Genomic DNA, 24,800 nt, shown 5'->3' with positions numbered 1-24,800 from the left:
CTGACCCGCGCTGCCCCAGCGCTTCCTGTCCGCCCGCAGGCGGGAGCGGCAGCGGGGCCGGGGCTGGGGCCGGGGGCGGGGCGGTGTCGGGCGGCATGGCGGCGGGCGGCGGCGCGGTGGCAGGGGGGGAGGCGGCGTGCATCAGCTACACGGGATGCAACTTCCTGCGCCAGCGCCTGGTGCTGGCCACGCTCAGCGGGCGGCCGCTGAAAATCCGCAAGATCCGCGCCAAGGAGGAGGATCCCGGCCTCCGCGGTGAGCGGCGGCACCGGCGGACGGTGTGGGGAAGAGGGCGGTGGAGGAGGAGGAGGAGGAGGCGGCCGGGCTTGTGCCCGGGCCAGCCCCGTCGGCAGAGGGAGCCGAGCGGCCCTGCTGCGGGGAACGGGGCCGGAGGGTCCTCGCTTGGCTCACGCTGCGCCTGGCGTGAGGAGGCGTGGGTTTATGGCGTAGAAATTCTCCGAAAACAGAAAAAGAGCCACGCTGGGGCCTGGTTTGTGTTAGTGGTGCGACCTGGCGGGGCTCTCTGCTCCTCGTGGCTGGCAGAGCGGCAAGGAGAACGGGAGGGAGATGTGTTGTTCCAAGGACGCACCCTCCTCGCTCTGGAAAGGGTCCCGGTGCTGTCGTCTGAACTTTCATTCCAGAGCTCATCCTGACAGAGAGCAGAACCGGCTTTGCGCGGCCGTGTTGTGCAGACACTGCCAACAAACGCTGAATTTCTGCAGTTAGCTCTTTGGTTTCAATGTCCGTGCATCCTAAAAGTTTAGCTAGGAAGAAAAAACTGGTTACTGTTTATAAAGTACCACGGCGTCATTGCTAAGGAAGCTTTGCAGCCTGCCAGCAGCTGAGCCGGTGCCCTTGGTCCTTCAAACTGCCCGGGTTTTAGACACTGCATATATTCCTTGGTACTGAGTCTGAATACTAGAATATGAGCATATTGGTGGTTTTGGCTTTGTTTTGTTTTTTTGTTTTTTTTTATTAAAAATGCTTGTCCTTTCACATTCCTCTGAGCAAGAGTCCACATAAACTTGAGGAAATACTTCCACACAAGCTACTGCAGTGTACACAGTAAGCAAGAAGGGAGACAATAGGGTCTTTATTATGTCAATGACAGTTTCAGAAATTGAAATTTTTAACGTATGCAGGTAGCTGATTGTGTTTGTGAAATGACTGCAGCGGCAGTGCTTCACATCTGAATATTCCTGTCTTTTAAACTAAGACTTTTACAGAGAACTGTGGGAAGCTATTATTAGCTTATAGTGCTTAAATGTATGGGGTTTGTTTGCTAGGATTGGCACAGTTTGTAGTGAGCAAAATGTTTATTGGCAAGGGTTTTATCCTGGGCTCGAATGATCGCTCAGACCACGTGGCAGAAGTGTCAGCATGTGTCTGGCTGCGTGCTGGAGAGTGTGGCCAGTCCAGCCCCCACGCTTGGGTGCAGCTCAGCTGATCTGAAATGCATATAAAGCATGGAGGCTCAAGTTAACATCTCTGTTTTTGTAGTGAATCGCCTTTCCTTATGTGGAAGAGCTATACCGGAGCTGGCTGAAGAGTGAGGGTAGACTTAGAGTCAGAGCAGCAGGAAAGGGAAAATAGAGAACTCTGGCTTTGGAGTTTGTTTTTGGGGTTTTTTTTCAGGAATAAATTTAAGGAACTTAAACTTAAAATTCTCTCTTTGTTCTATTCCTCAGATTTTGAAGCAAGTTTTATTCGCCTGATTGACAAAGTGACCAATGGCTCTCGGATAGAAATAAACCAAACAGGTGAGATTTGTTTTCTTTGTCTGTTCTGGTCTTCTGGGATCTATCAGCTGATGTAGTGAAATCAGACTTTCGGAGTGATGGAGGTAAGTGGTTGGATAGCATGGACTGAGAAGATCAGAAATAATCAAGCTGAAAAGTTTTGTAGTAGCTAATGGCATGTAAGGAGATCGGTGCCCCACTATGATGCAGAGAGTTAAGGAATCTATGTTGCCCGAGAATTAAAATTAGTATTTTGGTTGGGATGCACGATTTTGTAGTGGGGGAAGGTCCCTCTGAACCAGACCAGATCCTTGTAGAAGACAAGGTTTGAGTTCTACAGAGTCAGACTTCTTGAGTGAGAAGCATCCACATAAATATTCCGCCTGGTTTGGGTCCTCTTCTTTTGTTTGTTTGTTTTAAGAATTTTAATGCATATAGTTTGTCAGTGAAGCATATGAACTACCATCTGATGCAGCAGTGAGCTGATGGTCTGAAGAAGGTTTAGGTTCTCTCAAGTATAATAATTGCTTGTATCAGTCTGTTGGGGATTGCTAAGAGATCCTTGATTTTTTGGGGAGGAAGGGAAAGGAGAAATGATGTGCAAGACAGACAAGCACTCATGCGAATTGACTCATTTTTTGACTGCAAAAGTGGGAACAGTGTGCTGGAAGTGCTATAATTTGTCATAAATTCTTCTGTCTCCGCTTTTTCTGTATATGTCATTGTAAAGTGTCTTTATGCTGTAGTATCTCCAGTGTGCTGACAGGGCTCTGAGTTGTTTTGATGTCCTGGCATCTTCCTTAGGTACTACCTTGTATTATCAGCCTGGTCTTCTGTATGGAGGTTCCCTGGAACATGAATGCAGCCCCAGTCGTGGTATTGGCTACTACTTGGAAAGTCTGCTCTGCTTGGCACCTTTCATGAAACATCCACTGAAGATTGTCCTGAGGGGTGTAACAAATGATCAAGTAGATCCTTCGGTAAGTGATACAATTAAAGTACCTGAGCAGAATTTTTTTCCCTAAAAAAAAAAAGTATTGTGAAGAAGTCCTTAAGACATACTGCATTTTTATCACCTCTCACATCCAGAAGTATCCAGAGTTACTGCATATGCCAGCAAACTCTGAATCCGACAAGCATCTGCTAAACTGTTGCCTTGCTTTATCACACCCCAAAATGCAGTTTGTAATCAACCTTTTGACTTTCAGTTCTGTACTGCTTCTGTCTTCTCCCCTGGAAATTCCTCTCAAGTGCAATGTGAGACACTGCCACTGGTTTGCTTTGTCTGTTCTTTTGGAAATTTCATGAATTGTTTTTCCTACAGTGTATTTACTGTGTAAAAAGAGGAAATGGTCTGTAAAATTTGAGAGTGCCAAGGAGGGAGTCTTTCTCTTCTGGTAGGTGCTGGACATAGTTATACTAGTGTTGCTGTGAGTCTGCCTTTCTGTTAGAAATAGAATTGACAATTTCATTACAATTATGAAATTACTGTAGCAAAAATATGTAATAACTCTGATTCTTCAGACAGACACTAGACGGCATGATAGATCCATGCTAAAGAGCATGGGGGAGCAGCATTGCTGCTTATTTTTTTCATGGTGACTGGAAATTGCCTGTTTTTCTCTGAGTAGGTTGTGGAAGCACTATTACCTGAAAACCAATTTAAATGACTACAAATATTAAATCTAATTGCAGATACTAGGCAAGCTTATGAGTCTTGCAGGCATTTATGGCTGTTCTGCTGTGCTTCTCTTGTCCTCTTTTTTTCTTGCTAAACTCTGGTTTTGCTTTTCCTCGCAACCCAAGTCTACATACCAGTCTCCAATACATAATGCTTTATGGCAGGGATAAATGCTCCTGTGTGCAGTGCTAGTGGCTATGCAGGTCAGCTAATGCTTTCCCCTTCCTGAGGCAGCCATGTGCTTTAGGGTCTGGTTTTGTTTTTTTGTTTTTTTTTTTTTGCAGCCTTTCACTGGCTAAGGGATTCTGCAAACTATTAAAAGTTGGTTTTGCTTTTTTGTTGTTGTTTTTTTTTCCAATTGCTGTAGACTTCTTTAAAGGGAGAAAGGCTGTGTTTACACTTGTTTATGAACAAGCAGTTTCTATGGGATTTAGCATGTTGGTGTTTGTGGTGAGCTGTGCCCTTGGTTCCATGATGCATTTGCATTTGGCACAGTATAGTGCTGCTTGCTCCGGAGATGGAATAACTGGTCTTCAAAGGAAGCTGAAGGATGGTTTTATGGCTGAGTATAGATAAGAGACTAGAAATACGGTTTTAGGTCCTCAGTTCCAAAACTGTCTTGTGATTTCTAGTGAAGTACTTAACCTCTGCTGCCTGAACTCTCATCCAACAGCTAAGCAGAGCAGCCTTTCCTACTTCTTCAAATACTGCCAGCCTTCTCTTTTACGGCTGCAAATTTGGAACATAGTCTGTCTTCCATCATGTGTCTGTCTGGTACCCGGTAAGTATCATGCCTGGAATTTGTGTGAGGACTGAATAGTATGTCAGGTCTTGAAGTTTTTGGAAACAGAGAAACTAGACTCAAAATTGATCCAGCTTCCTGATGCTGGCTTACCACTTTTTCTCCAGAGATACAGACTTCAGTCCGGAACTGTGTAAGTAGACATGGAGGAGGCAAAGGGAGTTACCTACATAGTGAAGCTTCTCTTTTTTTACTGGTATATTTTGTTTCCTAAGAAGGAGAGAGAAATATTGTATAACTTTAATATGAACGAGATTAGCTCACTGCAACTTTTACTAGTGGTATCCATGCATGTTAATAAAGGTTTTTAGTCTAAAAGTCAAATTTATGTAATTAATTAATATGGCTGAGGGACTGAATTAAGGTAGCCTGACTGAAAAAAATATATAAATGTAAAAAAGTTAATAATTTACTTACGGGCTTTTTAAATGAAGGTATTTATATATGGATACTTCCATTAAAAATGACACGAAATGCCCCTCCCTAAGAAAGCAAGGACAGGAAGATTTGGAGAATAACTGAAGCATGCACTTGTAGGCAGGTTGTTCACAGGTGAGGTGTGTGCTGCTGCTTTGTCAGTGCCTTGCATTCTCTGCAGAGAAAAGAGAATGAAACTCAAGGATCGTGGACTCTAGCTGAAGGCGTGAGAAGGAGGCTGCTCTTTTCGTGCCTCCTCAGGTACTGTCTATCACATACCTGTTTACTTCACCTGAATTTAGTTCTCTTTGCTGTTCTGGTTGTATCTCTCCTAAGCTGCTTGTCTTGGGTAACTCCCTCTGGTGTTGTACTGCTCAGTAATTTTTGTCACTCTTGGCAATGCTGCTGAAATTTCAACAGAGGGAAGAAGGTGGTAGTCACTGTTGTCGTAGGTGGGGAATTAGGAAGAGCAGTGGCAAGGAAGGTCCTGCTCAGACCAGGATCTGGGAAGCATGTGACTTGGAGTGAGTACATGGATGTGTCACCCAGTTCAGGTTTTTCTAAGTTTTTCAGCAGAGGTTACCTAAAAACTTCTGTTTGTCAGTGTCACGGTTTAAAGCTGGGCCAGCAATTGACTGAATTGACAGATGCTCTCCAATATTCCCTCTCCTTGGTAAAGAAAGAAGGGAGAATAAGGGAGACAGACTTATGGGTTGGAAACTAAAATACACAGCTTCAGTGAAACAGCAATGATAAAAAAGAAAAAAGTTACTAAATATATACAAATATACAGAAAAGTGATACATTGTTCCTCCCCCCCTGCCCCCCAATAACTCTCAAGTCACCACCGAGGCTGCAGGGCAGCCCTGGGAAAGTCAAGGCTGGACTCCTGGAGTCAGCAGCAGTCGGGACCTGGAGGCAGGAACACACAGATTCAGGCTGGCATGGATCAGGTCCACATCAGGTCCAAATGGACAGAATTCTTCCAGGATGCTGAAGCAAAAAGGGACAGGCGAAGAAGGGGAAGCAGGAAAGGGTCTGACCCTCGTGATCCCTCAAATTTATACTGAGTATGACGTGTATGGGATGGAATACTCTTGTCAGTTTTGGTCATTTATCTTGTCCATTCCTCCCTAAAGGAGGGCTGCAGGTGTGACCTCGTTACTCTTTTTCTCTTTCCTGAGCACAAGATGTTCCTCAAAACTGAGCAGTGACCTTGGTTTTGCATTCCATTCCCTAGCTGTAACTATAAACACTGAGCATTATCAGTCCTAGAAGCAGACACTGACTAAGAAACTTGCTGTTAATTTCAGCAAGTACAGCTAGTTACAAGAGACTCAGCTGAAAGCAAAATTAACAAGACAGAAAATTATCTCTATCCTATCAAAATTCAAAGGGTCTCGCAGTCATAATTTATTTAGCTGTCATAATTTTTAGCAATGATTGAAGAATTTAATTTTTTTCAGTTTCTGTGTTCAGAGGAACAAGTGAGCTGTTTTAAAAATAACAGAAATAAAAATCAGTCCAAGAAAGAACTCTACAAGAGGAAATTCTATCTATCAGTAGTTTGTTCTAGGAAATTTTTTGAGTAATGAGACACTGTGGTAGTCTAGCAGCTGAAGCTCTCTATGCTGCATTTCTGTGTCTTCCAACATGATACCTAGTATGAAAAAGCCTTACTTTTGTTAGGCACATAATAATGTGTTGAGTTTTAAATTGCTGAGTTCTCTAACTTGCAATAAAGAGTCTGTTTTTGTAATTCTGTGTTGTATAGATTGATGTCCTTAAGGCAACAGCTCTACCTCTACTGAAGAAATTTGGAGTTGATGGTGAAGGTCTGGAAATCAAGGTAGGATGATTTGTTCCTTTCTTTTTTAGCATATGTTGAAATCATACTTTTGCACTACTTCACAGGGACATACTCTTGCTACTGGTTACTGCTTCTAGCAGATGGCTAGTTATAGCTATACAAATCTCTAAAATTGTCTCTTTTTCTTGGCATGTTTTAAATGGTGTACTAACCACACAGTGACTGATGATGTGGTAGATGAGAGGTGCAATGGGGTAGAGAGAATAAGGAGAAGGTAGTGACTTAGTCTCTAAGATCAGGAAATTTTTTTTGCTTTCTTGTTCCTCTTCATTGAATTCTTTTTCCTCCCACTTGGTTTTCCTGCACCGTGCTTAGGGCCAGGGAGTAATAGCAGAATCTTTTGCCTCCTTCACTGGTAGATGAGCTGGATCAGTGTTTGGGTGACTGAGGTTTACTTTCAGTTTGGAGAACAGAAGAAAGAAACTTTTCTTTAAAGACATTCTCCTCAGGCCAAATAAATATGGATGCAGAATAGATTATTTTTTTTTAGGCTGGAGAAACTGTAGCCTTTCAGGAACGCTCATTTAAAATGTGTGAAGCCTCTAGCTACACTACTAGTCTTTGCTTGCTCTGCCAAATACTCCCCCCTGCCCTCAGTGCTGTCCCCCCGCCCTGCTCATGGCCCAGGACCTCATGTCATTGGTCTGGGACCACCAGCCTCTGCCCCAGCAGCCCTGCAGCCAGGCTGGTCTCCATCTTCCCACAGCCCTGCCCTGCCCTGAATCCTCTGAGCCATCCACACCCACTGGCTCCTGTGCCATCCCCATCCTTATAGACATGTGCTGGGGTGGTGGGACAGGGTTGGGCTGGCCAGGCCTGTGTGTTGGAATGAGTTCATCCTGCTCCCCCACATACATACAAAGCATCACTGACAGAATTTCTTCAGCAGGGAGGTACAAGCCTGCTGTTAGAGATCATTCTTAAGTGAAGGTTGCCTTCCTGCCAAAAGTTTTAAGTTTTTGCTTTGTTGGCTTTGTTTTATTTTCCACTCAGAAATCATACCCTACTGCACTTCAGAGACAGGAGGAAAAAAATAAGTCCTTTTTTGCTTATCTTTGCTGCAAAACCCCTTTTTGCCTTTAGAATGTCTTTTTCTCGTCTGTGTTCATGTAATACTCCTACTGGCAACATTTTATTACCTATTATGAAATAAAAGCTATAGTTTTTGAGTGTGGAAAGTGCTCTTTGCTAATCTGCTTTTTTTCTTCCATTGCTGTTTCTAGATTAACCGGAGAGGAATGCCTCCCAAAGGGGGAGGAGAAATACTGTTTACTTGCCCAGTGAAGAAGGTCTTGCAGCCTATTCAGTTCACAGACCCTGGCAAAATCAAGCGAATCAGAGGAACTGCGTATCCTTTTTCTTCTTTACACAAGTTTGCCTTAAAAAAAATAAGTCTCTCAACTTAAAGCTGTGGAAATGCACCCATGTTAAAGGCACCATGCCTTGAAACTGCTGTGTCCAGGACATCGTGGTTCAAAAACCATCAGTGGACAAGAGAATAAATTTAAAACTGAAAGGCACTTTAAAAAATATTTTCAATAGCAAGAAAGTTAAAAATACCTTCTGTCATACAATGTACAAACACTAAAAGTAATCTTCCCTTAATGTGTAAATCCATTAGTAAAAATGTAGTTTTGTTATGCAATGACCCTAACTGAATGTTGGATGTGAGCTTAAGTTTTAGTTCAGCTTACACCTCATGGCACTCGTGAACTGAGCTTTTTGTTTTGTTATATGAAGAAGTTTGTTAGTTTTTCACCTTCAGTAGTACCACTGAAGAAGGAAATGGGGCTAGTTTTCCTCCTGCACAAAGATAAGGACACAAAATACACTTGCAGAGTATTCACTGTTGCAAACAACTGCATATCTTTTGTCTTGTGCTTTTCTTTTTTTGGTGCTGTCTGTCATGAATCTGCTATTCACTGTAGGAAGAGGGCAGAAATCCCTTACAAACAAGGTATAATAGAGGTTGTACTTCATGACCTCCTGTTTCCTCTTGAGCATTGGCCAGCACATAGTTTAATTTGTGATTATTAGTCTTAAATATGATCTAGCTTTGATTACCTGGAAGGAAGCAGGAGCTGGGGGCAAGTTTCCTCCCGGAGGTGCAGACTTGCAGCCTGTTCCTCCTTTAACTCCATGGCATACCATACCATCATAATTACCTGTGAGAACATCACATCTTGACCTGTGTTTCCACTCATGCCATTTGGATGAGTGCAGCATTGCCAAGTGAAAGCATTTTTTCTGGCTTTGTGTATTGTAGAATAACAAAGGTGGCAGCTCAGTGTATTTTTGTTGATCGTGATCATTACTTCCCATGAAGAAAGTAATTTTCTTATGCCCCTATCCACCTCTGTAGTAAGTAGCTTGATATTCTGTTTCTGTGTGGGGGAGGAAGCAGTGATTTTGGCTTTAATGTCATGTTTCTAAATTGACATTAATACACCACCTTTGTGTAGACTAGACTTTGACTCGATTTGGCCCATGTATGTGAACTGCAGGTTGTTGAACTACCACTTTCCTTTAGTTTTCCTGGGCTTTTTCTCAGGGGTAATGGTTTGCACATATTAAGCCTGCTGAGAGGCAGTCTAGTTTTAAGTAGTACTTCAAGCCAGTAGAAAACAAAACATTTAGAAGGATAAGTGCTTGGGTTTTTTCTATGTGCATTTTTGTCCCTTCGAGATTCAGCTGAGCAATTCTGCTTCTTTTCAGCTGAGGAGCTTGAGTTGCAGCAACCTTTTACTGTAATCTAAAAAAGAGTGCCACAGCTGTGCAGAATGATCAGGTTTTTGATTATTATTTACAGGTTTTGCTCTTAAGATCTTAAAGGTTTTGGTTTACCTACTTCACAAGAGCATAAATAAAAATCTAGGTAGAAAGGAAATTTCCTTCTGCCAACTGTGAGGTTTGAGGGTGAGTTTCTGTTCACTGTTTGTTGCAGGTAGGTGCAGGTGGGTAGTTAAAGGTACAGAGCATGAGTCTGTCTGATAGTTGGGATTGAATCTGATGATCTGTTGGGAAAATCACTGAAGCAGCATAGGGGTAGAAGGGCACGGAGGCAGCTCATCTCTTGTATACTGTGAGGAGGTGCTTTGGGGTGGGCAGGAAGGTGGTAATTTCTTTTTTTCCTGGAACTGTTTATCTGGAGATGCTGAGTGACTAGAGAACCAGTGAGCTTGGTAACTTTGTAGCTCTGTAAAACAGTTAAAGAGAGCAAAGATTTTTTTTTAATATTTTTTTTTTAGCTTTCTATTTTTCTTTCTTTTTAAAACAGTTGTCTTTAATTTCATATGCCTAAGTTGATCCTTGATAGGAATGGAAAGATAGGAATGGAAAGATAGGATTTCTGGCTTACAATTCAGAGGAACTTTACCAGTCACCATCTTTTAACAGTATATGAGGAGCAGAGAATGCAGATCATCATAAGAAAGCATAGGACAGAACAGCAATTTTAAAATTCTTGAAGGATATTTTTAAGATAGGTGTTTACCAAGACATAATAAGCTGTTCTCCATGTGTTCTGTGTACCTTACTTCAAAGTGTATCAGTGGAAAGAGTATAGCAAGTACTCACACACATGTGCTTCTCTAAGTATAGGAAAATAGATCAAAGGTAATGAATAGATGTGGAGAACAAACCCACATTTTCTGGAAATAATGAACTGAGGACCTGTTGGCCACTCTTGTAAGCCTCTGATTTAAATTTCTTTGACCATGATGAATTCCTTAGCTCAGAAATGTAGATACTCTGTCAGAGTGTCACCACAGATGGCCAACAGAATGGTGGAATCTGCAAGGAGCATTCTGAATAAGTTTCTCCCAGACATTTATATCTACACGGATCATATGAAAGGAGTCAGCTCTGGAAAGTGAGTATCCCCTCTATTCACAGGGAACAGAAATGTTATTCTGCATTTGTTCATCTGCTAGGGTGTTGTGATCTGTAATTTTAATGAGTTTTATACCATGATCTTCTATTTTGCTGACTAGCAATGAATATTCCTCATACAGAAGAAACTGAATGATTCACTAGATGCATTTGTTTTACTCATAATAAAATAAAATAGCAGGAATAAAAGGTATGAGTTTTCTTAAGCAAGGAATATGATACTTCATTATTGTACTACTTGAGGTCTCTTCAGTTTTAAACCTGTGCTTTGAGGTGAAATTGACATCAGAAGTGCTATAATAACATTCTGAAAGCTAACATTCAAACTTGACTGTGCACCTTTTGATGGAAATGGTAATATTATGGATAGCACCAAACTTAGAAGTATTTAAGCTGTATGTTTTTTCTTCTGCTTTGCCACTACATAAACAGCAGAGTCTTGCTGAGCTAGCAAGAACTGGAAAATCAAGATGATCATTTACTTTACATCCTCAGGTTTTGTTTTTATAGTGGAACACAGAAACAATGGATTTGATTCAAATAATTTTACTGTATCTGTCAGCTTTGTTGTCTGTTTTCTTGTCACTTTTTGTTGAGTGAAGGAGTTCTGGGTTACTAATTTGTTTCGTGTCTGTATGCTCACATCCAAATATGCACATTTTCTTTCACTGTTCCTGCTTTTTTGAAATACTACCTTGTTAGGTTTCCAAGTTTACAAATTGTGTGTCTGTGTTTCACCTGTAATGTGTCTCTGTGAGCAGAAACTTCCTGGTCCTGTGTGTATGCTTCTTCATACTGTCTGCACCATGAGGCACTGGATGATTTTAATTTTTATTTAGGCAGATTGCCAAGTACTACTGAACACTAACAAAATCTGCCAGTGGGTATTAGTATACCCTGCTAAAGGATACTTCTCAAAAAAAAAATAGATCTTTGGCACAGTTCTTGTCTTGCTGTGTAGATTTCTCTCTTTCAGGGGAAGGAAAGAAGAGAAAGGTCTTTAAAATACTGTGTTGCCCAGCAAGTGCAGGCAGTTAAATGTGGGTGGGAACCACTGATTTCTGTTCATTCCTACCCTACTGCAATGCAGTGCCGTTGGGGGAACTGTTGTTTTTCTGGCATTGGGAGAAAACAATGAGGGAGAAACAAGCAGGGAGAAAGCCCCCTATTTGTGTTAAGGGCTTGATTTTGTGGTTTGTTGTGATGTCTGTGACATTCCTTACAGTTTTGGGTCAGTGGAACTATTTTAATTAAAAATTTTGGGTTGTAGAGGCAGGAGGAGTCCACAGCTGTGGGGAGTTAAGGTAACCTTATTTTGAACAGCCAGCTGTCAGTGCTCTTCCAGAGCCTGTAAATAAGAACATCTTGTGACCTTTTTTGTTTGTTTGTTTTTTTGTTTTTCCCCTCCTTAAAACTTTCTGATTTCTATGCTATCTCTACTCAGACATCTGTGATTTTCTTGTAGGAAAAATGTTTCTTAAGTCTCACAATAGCATTCTGTAGGATACTAATCTCTTAAGAGGAAAAAAAAAAAAGGGTATTTTTTTTCCTTCTTCAAATTATCTGTTCAGATTTCTTACACAGTTTTAATGATTTGGACAGTACTGAATTTAAAACATATAATTGTATAACTACAATTGATGTGGATCAAACAGGTTTTTTTATTATCTTGTTTTATGCCATGATAATGATCTAATCTTGGTAAATTTTGAAAGTTCAAGGAAAAGAGCTCAGTCCCTAAGGAAAGTTAGTTTGGGGTTTTAATGTTGCAGAGAATAAGCTCCACATGCCTTTGAAGTATTCATCAAACATGAATTACCTAAGTGTGAAAGATAGAAACAACCTCCTCTATTAAAAAAAATTCTGAGGTTTGGGTGTTTCTGGCTTTTTTTATTTTCCCTGTCTTTTTTTCTCTTTTAAAGACATTGTGCCAGGAATAGTCAGCACAGTAGGTTTGGGCAAGTGGCACTGGGTTTAACTTTTAAATAGAATCACAGAATGGTTTGGGTTGGAAGGGGCCTTTAAAGTCATCTAGTCCAAAGCCCCCTGCAGTAAGTAGGGACATCTTCAGCTAGATTGTGTTGTTCAGAGCCCCATGCAACCTGACCTTGAATGTTTCCAGGGATGAGGCTTCTGCTGCCTCTTTGGGCTACCTTTTCCAGTGTTTCACCACCTCATGGTAAAAAATTCCTTCCAAATATCTAGTCTAAATCTACCCTCTTTTAAAGTTATTTTCCCTTGTCTTGTCAGTATTGGCCTTGCTAAAAAGTTTGTCCCTATCTTTCTTGTAGGCCTCTTTAAGTATTGAAAGACCACAACAAGGTCTCCCCAGAGCCTTCTCTTCTCCAGGCTGAAAAACCCCAGGTCTCTCAGCCTCTCTTTATAGAAGAGGTCTTCAAACTCTCTTATCGTCTTCGTGGACCTCCTCTGGGTTGGCTTCTGGAGGTCCATGTTCTTCTTGTCTTGGGGACTCTAGACCTGGACACAGTATTCCAGGTGGCATCTCATGAGAGTGGAATAGAGGGGGAAAATCACCTCCCTTGTCCTGCTGGTCACACTTCTGATGCAGCTCAGGACACACTTGGCTTTCTGATCTGTGAGTTCACTTTCTGGCTCATGGTTATCTCTTAATCTTCCAGTACACCCGAGTCCTTTTCTGCAGGGCTGCTCTCCGTCCCTTCATCCCCCAGCCTGTATTGGTTCCAGAGATTGCTCTGACCCAGGTCAAGGATGTTGCAGTTGTCATGTTGAACTTCTTGAAGTTCGCTGTTGCTAATGTGTTTGTTTAGGATGAATCAAATGTGTAGAATGGGAAATTGGTCAGCAAGTCGAGGTTCCCACTGTTGTCTTATGAGAAGAGCTGGTTTTCATGAGAAGGTTTGCTAGGAGTAGTTCTTGACTCATTTTTCTTACATCAAATGCACTTTTCCCCTTTCTTTCAGATCACCAGGTTTTGGCATGTGCCTTACTGCGGAAACCATCAATGGCACTATTCTCAGTGCTGAGCTAGCTTCAAACCCTCAGGGACAGGGAGAAGCTGTGCTTCCTGAGGATCTTGGCCAAAATTGTGCTAAGCTATTGCTTGAGGAAGTCTACAGGGTAAGTGGCCAGTATATTTTGTATGTATAACTTTAGAGGAAGAAGTAATGACAAATTGAAAAGGAAGAGATGGTTTGGGAACACCCTCAGACAGACTCAGATCCAAACAGAAATGATCTAGTGTGCTATTGTCATCTTCATCCAGGTAAGGAATGGTTTTGAATTGTTCCATGAGCAGTGTCATAACATACTGGGTCATTTGATTTCTTATGACCAGGAGATAATTCGTAAATTGTACCTGCTTTTATTGTGTATCTCCACAAAGGTTAAAATAGGTAGCTGTTAGTGTAGACAAAATTTGACCTTTAAGGGGGCAGTTATCTACAGATTGTACTCACTGTTTTAAAAAAAGTAATTGCTCTGAAAGGGAATAACCTCATAATGCCTTAAAAATATTAAAAATGCAATTAATGAGATTCTCTATTACATATCAGTTATAAAAACTGCAGAATCACAGAAAGGTTTGGATTGGATCATCTAGTTCCATATCCTTGCCTGTATCAGGCTGTTCATCTGTGCTCATATTATCTTTTTCTTTCTCTACTGCAAACCCGTCACCTGTCAGAATTACCAACTTGTTCCAGTTTTCTATTAATATTTTGTCTTTGTTAATTCAGTATATGCACCATCCTGCTAGAGGACTTGCCCTTTCTTACACAGGGCTCTTACCTCATAGAAATGCCAGTAACAAATATTATTCCTGGGAACAGTCCAGAACCCTTGCATTTGAAAGTCCAGCATGCATGGAGAATGCAGTCATAACTAGTGGCTGAAACACCTGTCTATATCTACAATTAGGTACTGACAGGTAGCTATTTTTGTTTGAAGGGTAAATTGTAAAACCTTTCAGCTTCTTTGCCTCTCAATTCTGAAAACACAAACAGCCAACCAAACACAAAACAAACCTAAAACCAAACCAACCTGAAATTTGGTACATTTGTTGCTTTCTGTAAACCTCTGGGAAAACATCTTCGGAAAATAAGATGATTTGAGGCATCAAAAATAAAAATTTTACATACTTTTATCTGTAGCAATAAGTACTTTTTTTCTTCTGTAAACCATCCAACACTTAGAGAATCACAGAAATGGTTTTGTTTGAAAGGAACCTTAAAGAATCTCTAGTTCCAAACTCCCTGCCATGAGCAGGGACACTTCCCACTAGGCCAGGTTGCTGAAGGCCCCAACTTGAGAGATTGAAATTTGAGAGCAAATTTGTCCAGATATTATACATTTTTCAGAGTCAGATGTATCAGAGAACTTCCAAAATGAAGGGGGTGGGGGGCTAATTTCTGCTGTAGTGAACTGTAGCCATTTGAAAGTGATGAGTCAAATTCTGCAAAGCAGTGGGATAGTAAGGATCTCAGGACAAACAAAAAAGTGTTTGAGGAGGGAACAGTGTCAGGCAAATCTTTATATGGTAAAGTGATAGGCCATGAAATTTTCAGTGTCTGTGAAGATCATAATTCTGAGTGACATTGCTAGCTGTTGCCTGCTACGGCACTGCTGGTGCTCCTGGTTCTTCCATGTGGGGGCAGCTTCACTCCAGAAGTTACTGTCCAGTGCTAAGCACTGAATGGACTGCTTGTGGTCCTCTGCTGCAGCAGCTCACAGTGGTAAAGTTCTTGGTTGGTAGGATTTTTAGCTATTGTGCTGCTTATCCTGAGCACTGGTGTGCTCAGTGCTTGTTCACTATTCATGAATTCCCTGCTCCCTCTGTCGTAGGCAATATGGTGGATTTTGTTCTGTAGTTTTCAGAAAGTACACTTGAATTAGTGTATCACACACATGCTCACACAGCCCATCTTTCCAGATTCCTGCCCTGTGCTTTGTTACTGATTTTTGTTTGGTCGATTGTTGGGTTTTGCTGTTTTTTGGGTTTTTTTAAAATCTTCTTTTGAGCTTAGGTCAGTTTGATCTGGTGTTGAGCTCAGAAAGGATACAAAAACGGGTTGCAAAGAAACAGTGTTTGCTTAGTTTGAAGGCACTGTTTGTTGTTTTTTTTTAAGTTTCTTTGTCTGGATAAGATAGTGAAACAGTAAAAATTTGGGAAAGTTGTGCAGTGGGGCAAGGATAGGTCACTCTGAACAGGTGCTGAGTCCCGTTCTCTGTACCTACTTACTCAATACAGGGCTTAAGGCAGAACTTTCCTCCCTGTGTTTAAATCCTCTCTTGATTTTTGTCCTTCTGTTTCTTTGCCTGTACTATGCTGCAGGAGCCAGGGAGGGTTGCCCAGAAAAGGGCATCCTGGGAGCATGGGATATTAATTCTCTGTAGAAGGGTTTTAGCTGTAAAGGTCCCCCATAAATGTGCTGGACTCTGTTAGGGTTTAAGGGGGCCCAGAGACATCTCTTAAAGTGCTTGCTTAATGGTTGCTATTTTGCAAACTTCACTGCCTAGGAAATCTGAGGATTTGAATGTTAGCACTATGTGAAGTGCTAAATGGTCCCTTTTCCTAAACTTTCAGAAAAGAAACAGAAGAGGGCATATGAGTGTTGTAATCAGTCCAGTTTTTTCAGTACACTTGGAGCTGACTGACTAATAATAGTGGCACAGTGCTAAATAATGTGGCCCTGAAAGAGGGGACATGGAGTGACTGACTAGCAGTGTGTTTACAAATCCAGATGTACTTCTCCTTAAATAAAGAAGGACAATAAAGATTTTCCCCTTCTCTCTGAAAGGCATTGGCTATGGGAGCTTCATATAGCAGACTGGCAGCATGGAAGAGCCTGGAATAACTGTAAAAGGACTGGATGTTTTTATTCCTTGTGATAGTGAGAAATTGCTACTTAAGCTTGAGTTCTTTCAAGAATGAAGAATGGTTGAGTTGTAAGGAGGATTTGGGGGCCAAGACGTGTCAGGCTGTTTGTTAGATTTAACTAGAGGTAAAATGAGTGAAGCGTTTCACTGACTACTTACTTTTCAAGTATTTGACCTTACTTCAGTGTGACAAGAATTGGACCCACTCTTAAAAAAATAAAAAAAGCCAAAAAACCTCTGCTCTTTATGTAACAGATTACTGAGGTGTGCAAATATGTGATACACAGGTGAGGGAGGATAATGTGTGTATTCTGAAGTATAACCACAACTAAGTCAAAACGGGGGTCAAGTTTGGAAGAGTAATCCTCTCTACGACACTTGTCTAATATGCAGTCGTAGTATTTTTATGTGTCAGTTGTGGTGTTTTTTTAAAAAATTCTCAGAATGGACAGGATTTTAAGTGATCTGTATCTCTAGTTGTCACATCCAGCTGTGTCCGGCTCTGTTGCCAATGGAAACAGTAAAGGAGAAATTGCTATAAAATGAATTAATGCGGACTAGAAGCTGCATCCTAGGTTGGTAAGGAGTGTCATCTGTTTTGGAGCAAGTGTTTTGACTTTACCCATTCTGTTTCTTGTGGGAGGGTTGTTTTCAGGTTGCACTTTTGAGTAAGTGTCAGGTAGACTGAGAAAGAAAAGTTGGCTTCCTTGGGAGTGGCATGCCCTTCATTTGGCATGAGTTACTGTAATCATTAGATTACAAGCAAATACCTTAATTTCCCTGCCTGGCTACTGCCTGTGTAGGAATGGGCAGAGCAAATCGTTGATAATGCACAGCAATAGTGGGGACAATGGACTTGTTGCAGGAAGAAAGCTTATGTAAACAGCTAGGGTGCCATGGATGCAACACACTTTGCCAAATTGCTTAGGAAGTAGTTGTGTCCCTGCTGAGTGAAGCTTTTGTATACATTTGGTCATAAAAATAGATGCTCTGTGATGTTTTCGGCTTTAAAAAAAGCCAAAACGAACCCCCAGAAGACCCAGCAGATGAGCTCAGATACAGTGAAGCTTTCTTCCAAGTGATCAAGAACCTTTTGAATTATTAACCGAACAAAATATAGAGAAAGTACTGTGTCAGGAATGCTCCTTACCAAACTCTCCTCTGCTTCTTAGCCATGTTTCAGATTTGCAAATACAGCTGGGCAGGGCTGTGGCTTTGGATTGCATCAGCACCCTGTTTGCTCACGACAAAACACATTTTTTACAGTCTAGTAGAGGGCATCAGGTTGAGTGCATGAAATTCGCTTTGATATGGCAGGTTCACACAGGTAAAAGGACAAGGACTGCTGGAAGAGTATGCTGCTAGGAGTTAGGCAGTGAAAGTAAGAAACATGTTTCTTTCATTGTGATCGTAGAGTCACATGAACATTAGTTGCGTGTAGTGCAGTGGCTTCTTTACCAAGCATGAAGCTGAGATTTACCACACTGAAGCAAGACAGTCTTGAAGATTAAACCTTCACTAACTCCCCTCGTAAAAGTCCTCTTTTCTGCCCTCTGAGTAAATGTGTTGAGGTAGTCACATGGTTGTTTTGTCAGTCTGTGTAGTCCAAAATTTATTTTGCTTCTCCCTTGCCCTTTTGGATAATGGTAAATCTTAAAATAATGACAGGTTACTCCTTGCCCACAAAGGTAACTGTCAGTTTGCCTCATTAGAGAATTTGGCTTTAAAAGGATGGATTTTTAGTGTTGCTCTCTCCAAGAAGCCTCTACAGAGGGTTTAGCATTAGGCCTGATCCAGCAGGGAACTGTTCGCAGGTTTCATGGGGCTGTGGATCAGGATAAACATGAGATCAGTCCTAAGTGATGTTATGCCATATATTTTTCTCTTTTCAATCGATCTGCATAGTCATAATTGGTAAATTCTCCCTACTGCGGTCTTTACTGAAAGTATCCCCTTTAATTTATGTTCAAGCTTCATAAACAAAAAAAGCCTTCCAGTTCTAATTTGTATATGTGTCATAGTTAATGCTGTCTGGATTGGACAGGGGGGTTGGACTCTATGATCTCTCAAGGTCCCTTCCAACTCCTAAAATCCTGTGATTCTTCCACATACAAACCAACTTACCATGCATATATGACTTACTACAGTAAAATATTTACAAGAGTATGTGTACCATAATATTATGCATTATTTGTTCACATAGCAATAAAAAATTATTCCCATTTTAACTATGAGGGGAAAATGTTTTACTAATGTAAATCCACAAAAGGTATTCTCAAGTGTTTAGGTGGGTGGGTGTGAAAAAACTTACAACTTAAGTTATAAGTTTTGCTTATATTGCTCCTCTTAATGCTGAGCTGTTTGTCCTAATGTAACTTTTACAGTTACCTCAAAGTACTGCAATTCATGGTATCCTTGGATGCTCATGGACTAAATAGCTATTGTCAGTTTACTGCAAAGAAATTCTCAAATGCTTACATTCTGTGATATCAGGAGAGAACAGGTTGGGAGAGACAGCAGGGATATTTAATGTGCCTTTGCTACTGGGTTTTGGCTTGGTTCTGTTCCTTTCCCAGCCTGCTATGTGAAGTTAACTTTTTATTTCTATGAAATCTAGATTTTTATCTTTTTGGCCCATAAAAACTGGGGGTAGTAATTCAGCCTTTTAAATGTATCTGTCTTCGTCATTACTCTCCTCCCATCTGAATTCTGGTTTGTACAGAGATGAATTATTAAAACATTTGGCTTGCAGGGAGGCTGTGTAGATTCAACAAATCAGAGCCTTGCTCTGCTCCTCATGACCCTTGGACAACGGGATGTTTCCAAAGTCCTACTGGGACCTCTTTCTCCATACACGTAAGTTATTTTTTTCAGTTTAATTACCCAGTCTGTTTAACTCACCAGTTTTGTTGCACAGCAATTTTTTGTGTCTGGAAGAATTTGCCTATGCCTGTGAGTACAACTTAGAGAACCTCTCTCATTTGAAGACAGGTACAAGTTAAATGGTGTTTACACATGAGAAGATTATACCCTTAGTGTTCCATGTTGTTGCTGGTTCTGAGGCGATTTAGAACTGCAGAGTTTATTGTTGGGTTTTGGTTTATTATTTGGGTTATTCTTTGTCTTGGATTGTACATGTATACCACTTTGCTTTTTGTTGCCTAGCATACACTATTGTGTTTTCCACGTAATCGGTCTGTAGCTGTGGCATTAAATGGCATGTTTCAAATGGCTAGTGAAACACTAAAGCTGTGATTGTCCATAGGGAACAGCATAAGAGGTGAATTCATAGAGCTGTGTGCAACCTCAAAGGTTTAGCCTTATTGGGCAGTGGACTTCTGTCTAGCCTTTCCATCACAATTTTTATTAAAGCTGTGTCTGTGGCTGGTAGTGGTTCAGAGGATGGAAAAAGATTAAATATGTTACATAGCTAGTTGCAACATGCAAGTTAGGGGAGGGCATCCAGTATCATCTACTCTATCAGACTGACAAGTGACTGACCAGATCACAGTTATTCCTTGAGACTGAGTAATTTTCCTTTAATCAAATGGAGGGAGGGTTGTTTATCTGACAATGGCATCAAGTAAGACTATGAACTGTCCTTTTTCGGTTATCATGGTACCGGTGCTGTATACGTGAAAGGTACAGTACTGTGATAACTGAAGAATGGTGGTGCCATCACATGAGAGGTAGAAATTGCCTTACTGCTATTTTTAACCCCGCTGAGATTTTCAGGGAAGACAGGGAAGCCTCCTATTGCACAGGGATAAAGTAATCCCCTGTGAAGTAAGTATGCACATGAAAGGCTTACCAAGAGTAGGGAGCAGTGTTTGAATTGCACAGGTAACATGTAAAAGAAGTCAATCACTTGTCATTGTCACTTTTTGTCTTTTTAAAATTTTTTTTTGATGCTGAGAAAATCATGCAAACACACTAGTTTACTTTGTAAGCAGGCTGATTGCAAGCGGCAGGGTTTTCACCTCTTCTGAATGAGGAGCGTGTTGCAGAGCTGAAGGTCAGAAGCAGGCATTCTGAAGCAGCTTTTGTCACAGGAGATCATAAAAATCTGTGGTTTGCTTGAGTATCTGTAACTATCAGTCCCATAGGCTCTGTCTGCAGTACTGCAGTGACCTCACTGAGACAGCTGAAAAGGGCTGGGAAATTTCATTCAGAGTAACTCATGGATGCACTGGCTTTTGAAGTAAATTGCAGTACCATGTTCCACTTCATTGTCCCTCCTTTCCTTTCTTGAGGCTGTGACATCTCTGCATTTAACACAGTGAAGGGTGAATGTGACAGCACAGCTGGCAGATCAGAGCACCGTGGTGGTGCTTTGGCATGTGCCCATCAGAATAAGCAAACACCTCCCACGCTTAACTGTGCCTTGCCACGGGAGACATGCTTTGCCCCTGCTAATGGTATGACAGGGGGGAAACATCATGAGCAGGGCTTTACTGAGGGGTACTGGGGACACCACTCCCAAAAAGACCACTTGGTCTGTGGCCGTCAGGGTTTAGGGGCAGCAAGCGAGGTGGAGGGGGCAGGCGCGCCCCTGAGGCAGGGCTGGCTCGGGCAGGTCGCCTCTGCCCGGCCGAGGCTGCTTCGGATTCTTCCCCCGCGACCTGGCTCGGGGGTGCTGCCCTGCTCGCACCCGGCATCCTTCTGCCCCGCCGACCCTCCTAATCTCTCTCCCCGCTCTCCTTTTTTTCCGCCACTCTCTTTCCTTCCCCCCACTCCCCGCTCTCCTTCCTTCCCCCCACTCCCCGCTCTCCTTCCTTCCCCCCACTCCCCGCTCTCCTTCCTTCCTTACCCCCTCTCGCTCTCCTTCCTTCCTTACCGCCCCTCGCCTCTCCTTCCTTTCCCCCCCCCCTCTCCTTCCTTCCTCCCACTCCCCGCTATCCTTTCTTCCCCCCACTCCCTCGCTCTCCTTCCTTCCTTACCCCCCCCCGCTCTCCTTCCTCCCACTCCCCGCTCTCCTTTCTTCCCCCCCTCTTGCTCTCCTTCCTTCCCGCCATTCCTCACTCTCCATCTTTCCCCCACCTTGCTCTCTCCTTTCCCCCCACTCCTCGCTCTCTCTCCTCCCCACTCCTCGCCCTCCTTCCTTTCCCCCCCTTCGCCCCTCCTTCCTTTCCCCCCCTTCGCCCCTCCTTCCTTTCCCCCCCTTCGCCTCTCCTTCCTTTCCCCCCCTTCGCCTCTCCTTCCTTTCCCCCCCTTCGCTTCTCCTTCCTTTCCCCCCCTTCGCCTCTCCTTCCTTTCCCCCCCCTTCGCCTCTCCTTCCTTTCCCCCCCTTCGCCTCTCCTTCCTTTCCCCCCCTTCGCCTCTCCTTCCTTTCCCCCCCTTCGCCTCTCCTTCCTTTCCCCCCCTTCGCCTCTCCTTCCTTTCCCCCCGGTCTCTCCTTCGTTCCTTCCTTCCCCCCCCCCTCTCTCCTTCCTTACTTACCCCCCGTCTCTCTTTCCTTCCTCACCCCTTCGCCTCTCATTCCTTTCCCCTCCCTCCGTTTGTTCTTCCTTTCCCCCCCCCCGCCCCGTCTCTCCTTCCCGCCCGCCGCCGTCCCCTCCCGCGGCCCCTCAAGGAGGGGCCTCCTCTCAGCGCGGCGCCCACTGGTGCTCATCCCCATCCTCTGCTGCCGGCCGGGCCCGGTGCCCCCGGCGGGACGCTGGGATCAACCTCTGCCCTGCCCCGGCTTCGGGGTAGTCGAACGGTGAAGGCGTTGCCGGTGTAAGGCCCTTCTCTCGCACTGCCCTGTGAGTTGGTGGCTGTACCCTGACGGTGAGCTAAAACGCGAGGTGGTTGTGGCCTTTTGTTGTTTGACGCTTACAGGCATCAGGGAGAAGGCAGCACTTGGATAAGCGGGCTTCCTACGATTTTACTGGTTATGGCACAATTGTTTTTCTGTCAGAAAGTGGTTGGCCCTGAGGAAAACCTCCCGTGTGGCCCATGTAGCTGTCTCTGGGCCTAAGGAAAAGTTTTCAGCTCTGCCTTCCTCTGGCCTAAGCACACAGTCTAAATTTACAGCAAAATTATACTTCTCCATACCTCTCACCCCCCTCCCTCAGTCCTCCAGTCCGTTTATGTATATTTGGTGCAGCCTTCTCTATTACTTGGGGTGCAAACATTACCACGTGTGACTCCTGTAGGCCTCAAGCTAATACAACCCCCTGTTCTTCTGTATTTGTTCTATATCCCTCCCTTCCCCCCCCCTCTTGTTGTCCTGTTTTCTGGAGAAAAAGGACTCTTAAGAGCTCTTCCCCTTGTGTGTCCTAGTGCTACAGGACAGAGGTGCTCCCAGTCTTTTTCGCAGCATTCCCAGGTAGTTTCTCCTTTGTTCCCACTTCTGTGAGCCTTTCCTGTGTACCCCAGAGCTGTGGCAAAGCCCTCTGGCTGAAAGGAAGAGATAGAAAAGCACATAGTATATAACATATAGAAAAGCAAATAGCATATGTAGTCCACATGCATGCAAAGATTGAGCTGGTCCTACCAACATGTCGCAGAGTTTCCTGTTAAGCTTTCATGATTTCTCTCGGAGCCTCCAGCTCCACACTGCCTCTGGCATTTCTGCAGTTTATTCTGTGCCCTCCTTGCAGCTCAGGGCGCCACTCCTGCTGTTTTGGGCTTAGCTCCTTTCTTGTCACACTGCCAGAGCTCTGGAAAAGGACCCAGCTAAGGGGGAGGCTGGTACAGAGTTTGTTGCCTGTCAGCTATACTGTAGAATTTATGCCAGCATTATGCCCATTTGCCTATGACAGCAGCAACCAGAAACCTTGCAGTTGATTAGGCATGGAAGAAAAGCCATTTTTCAGTTCTTTCTTTCAACATGTAATACATTTGAGGGATGAGAGAGCTGGTGTCTGCTGAGGCTAGTGATTACACCTGGAAGGTGAGGTAGAAAGGTGTACATATCATGGGTAGCCCAAATACTACAGAGATATTCAGCTGACTATCCAGAGGTAACTCTCAGATCTTCCCAAGCACAAACCACTGTAGGTAGCAGCAGCCTCTCTTTGTCTGTCTCCTGCTTTTTCCCTCCCCTCCCTATGCGTGTACCCAAGTGCAGGAGCAGCAGCATACCCAGGTGAAGTGGATAAGGCAGTTCTTGTTTATCCGCAATTTCTGTGATTAGGAGTTGCTTTTAGAGGCCTCAAGATGTTGCAGTGGGGATGGTCCTATCCTCTTGTGTATCTGCTTCCCATTTTGTGTGTGTTTTCTCTTGATTTTGTATAATGATCTGTGACTAGCTTGTGATCATGCATTCACATGCAGAGCAGAGGCTTTTACCAGACTGCCAAACACACTTGTGGACTTGTTGTGCACATCCCCTTTTTTTAAAGGTTAAATTTAACCTAAGAAGGGCACGTACCATTTGATGCAGGAGATGAAACCTTGGTTCAAAACTGGAGATTTGCTGTTAGCCGTGACTGGAGGAGACCAGACTTCCTTCTGTCAACAGCAATTTTGTATTTGTAGCCCTTTGGTGTAATTGCTTGTTCTCTCTTTCAGGGAAGCCAGTAGAAATGTGGGGGTTTTTCACTGCTTTTTTTTTCTTCTTTTTTGTACTTTTCCATAGACATCCTCTTAATTGCCCTCCAATCATTGAATGTGTATGTTCAGTATATTTGTGCCTCTCATTCTAAAATGAAGAAAGGAAAATTACTTCCTTTTTTTCTGAAGATCAGGAGAGAAGAAAAGAAGAATTCTGAGTCTGAATGTGATTGTAACAAAACATTTAACTAAAAAGTGGACAAGCTAGCAATACAAACCAAACATGTGCCTTATGCTCTCATGTCTCTGTTCTTAAAGTACGCTCCCAATGTCATCCTGTTGGCTATTGCTGCTTATCTTTTATTTCTACTTTAAAAACTGGGAAGGGGGGGAGTACCACTACAGGTTGGTATGGGGTTTACATGTTCCTGATGGTGAGTCAACATCATGAGTGACTGGCCTTGCCTGGCTACAAGTCTTCTTTCTCCTTCTTTCACCGTTTGTCTTGCTATGTATAGCAGGCATTCCTCGTCTCTGTTCATATAGAGAGTGCATTGGTTTTAGTAGGGATCACCAGGCACTTCTGCAGCACAAGTGAGAGCAAAGCTTGGAGACCATAGGCTTGTTTCTCTGTACTTAACAATATTTCTGTGTTCTATTCATGGCTGTCAGCTCTGGAATCAGCAGTAGCAGATATTGCTAACGGTCTTCCTGGTTGGTTTTCTTAAACTCTTTTCTTTTCTCTCCCTCAGAATTGAGTTTCTCCGACACCTGAGAAGCTTCTTCCAGATCATGTTTAAAATTGAAACAAAGACCCCTGAGGAAGAGCATGTGGGAGGGGAGAAAGTTTTAATGACATGTGTTGGCATTGGGTTTTCCAACCTAAGCAAAACTATAAGATAAGAAACATCTGCAAACTTCATGAAATGGGGTGACAGAAAACGCTGCAAAGATCTGATAAAACCCGCCTTTCCCTGTGCTTGTTGTGGCACAGGGAAGCCCATTGCAATCCTAGGGCAGAGGTACCTGAACTTGCTGCATGTAAACAATAAAACTTACCTCAGA

General features: G+C 42.9%; 1 protein-coding gene across 1 annotated transcript; it reads left to right on the top strand.

Moving 5' to 3' along the window:
• The first annotated feature begins 33 nt into the window (after positions 1 to 33).
• Positions 34 to 24,800, top strand: RCL1 (RNA terminal phosphate cyclase like 1). Its single transcript, XM_071730347.1, has 9 exons — positions 34 to 255; positions 1,689 to 1,760; positions 2,544 to 2,719; positions 6,414 to 6,488; positions 7,733 to 7,857; positions 10,255 to 10,380; positions 13,343 to 13,499; positions 19,009 to 19,112; positions 24,488 to 24,800. Exons 1-9 carry the CDS (start codon positions 96 to 98, stop codon positions 24,636 to 24,638), a joined length of 1,146 nt encoding a protein of 381 aa, XP_071586448.1. The 5' UTR covers positions 34 to 95; the 3' UTR covers positions 24,639 to 24,800.

Source organism: Heliangelus exortis, chromosome Z (assembly GCF_036169615.1).
Source record: "Heliangelus exortis chromosome Z, bHelExo1.hap1, whole genome shotgun sequence".
Taxonomy (NCBI): Eukaryota; Metazoa; Chordata; class Aves; order Apodiformes; family Trochilidae; genus Heliangelus; species Heliangelus exortis.
This window is presented reverse-complemented; position numbering and strand designations above follow the sequence as displayed.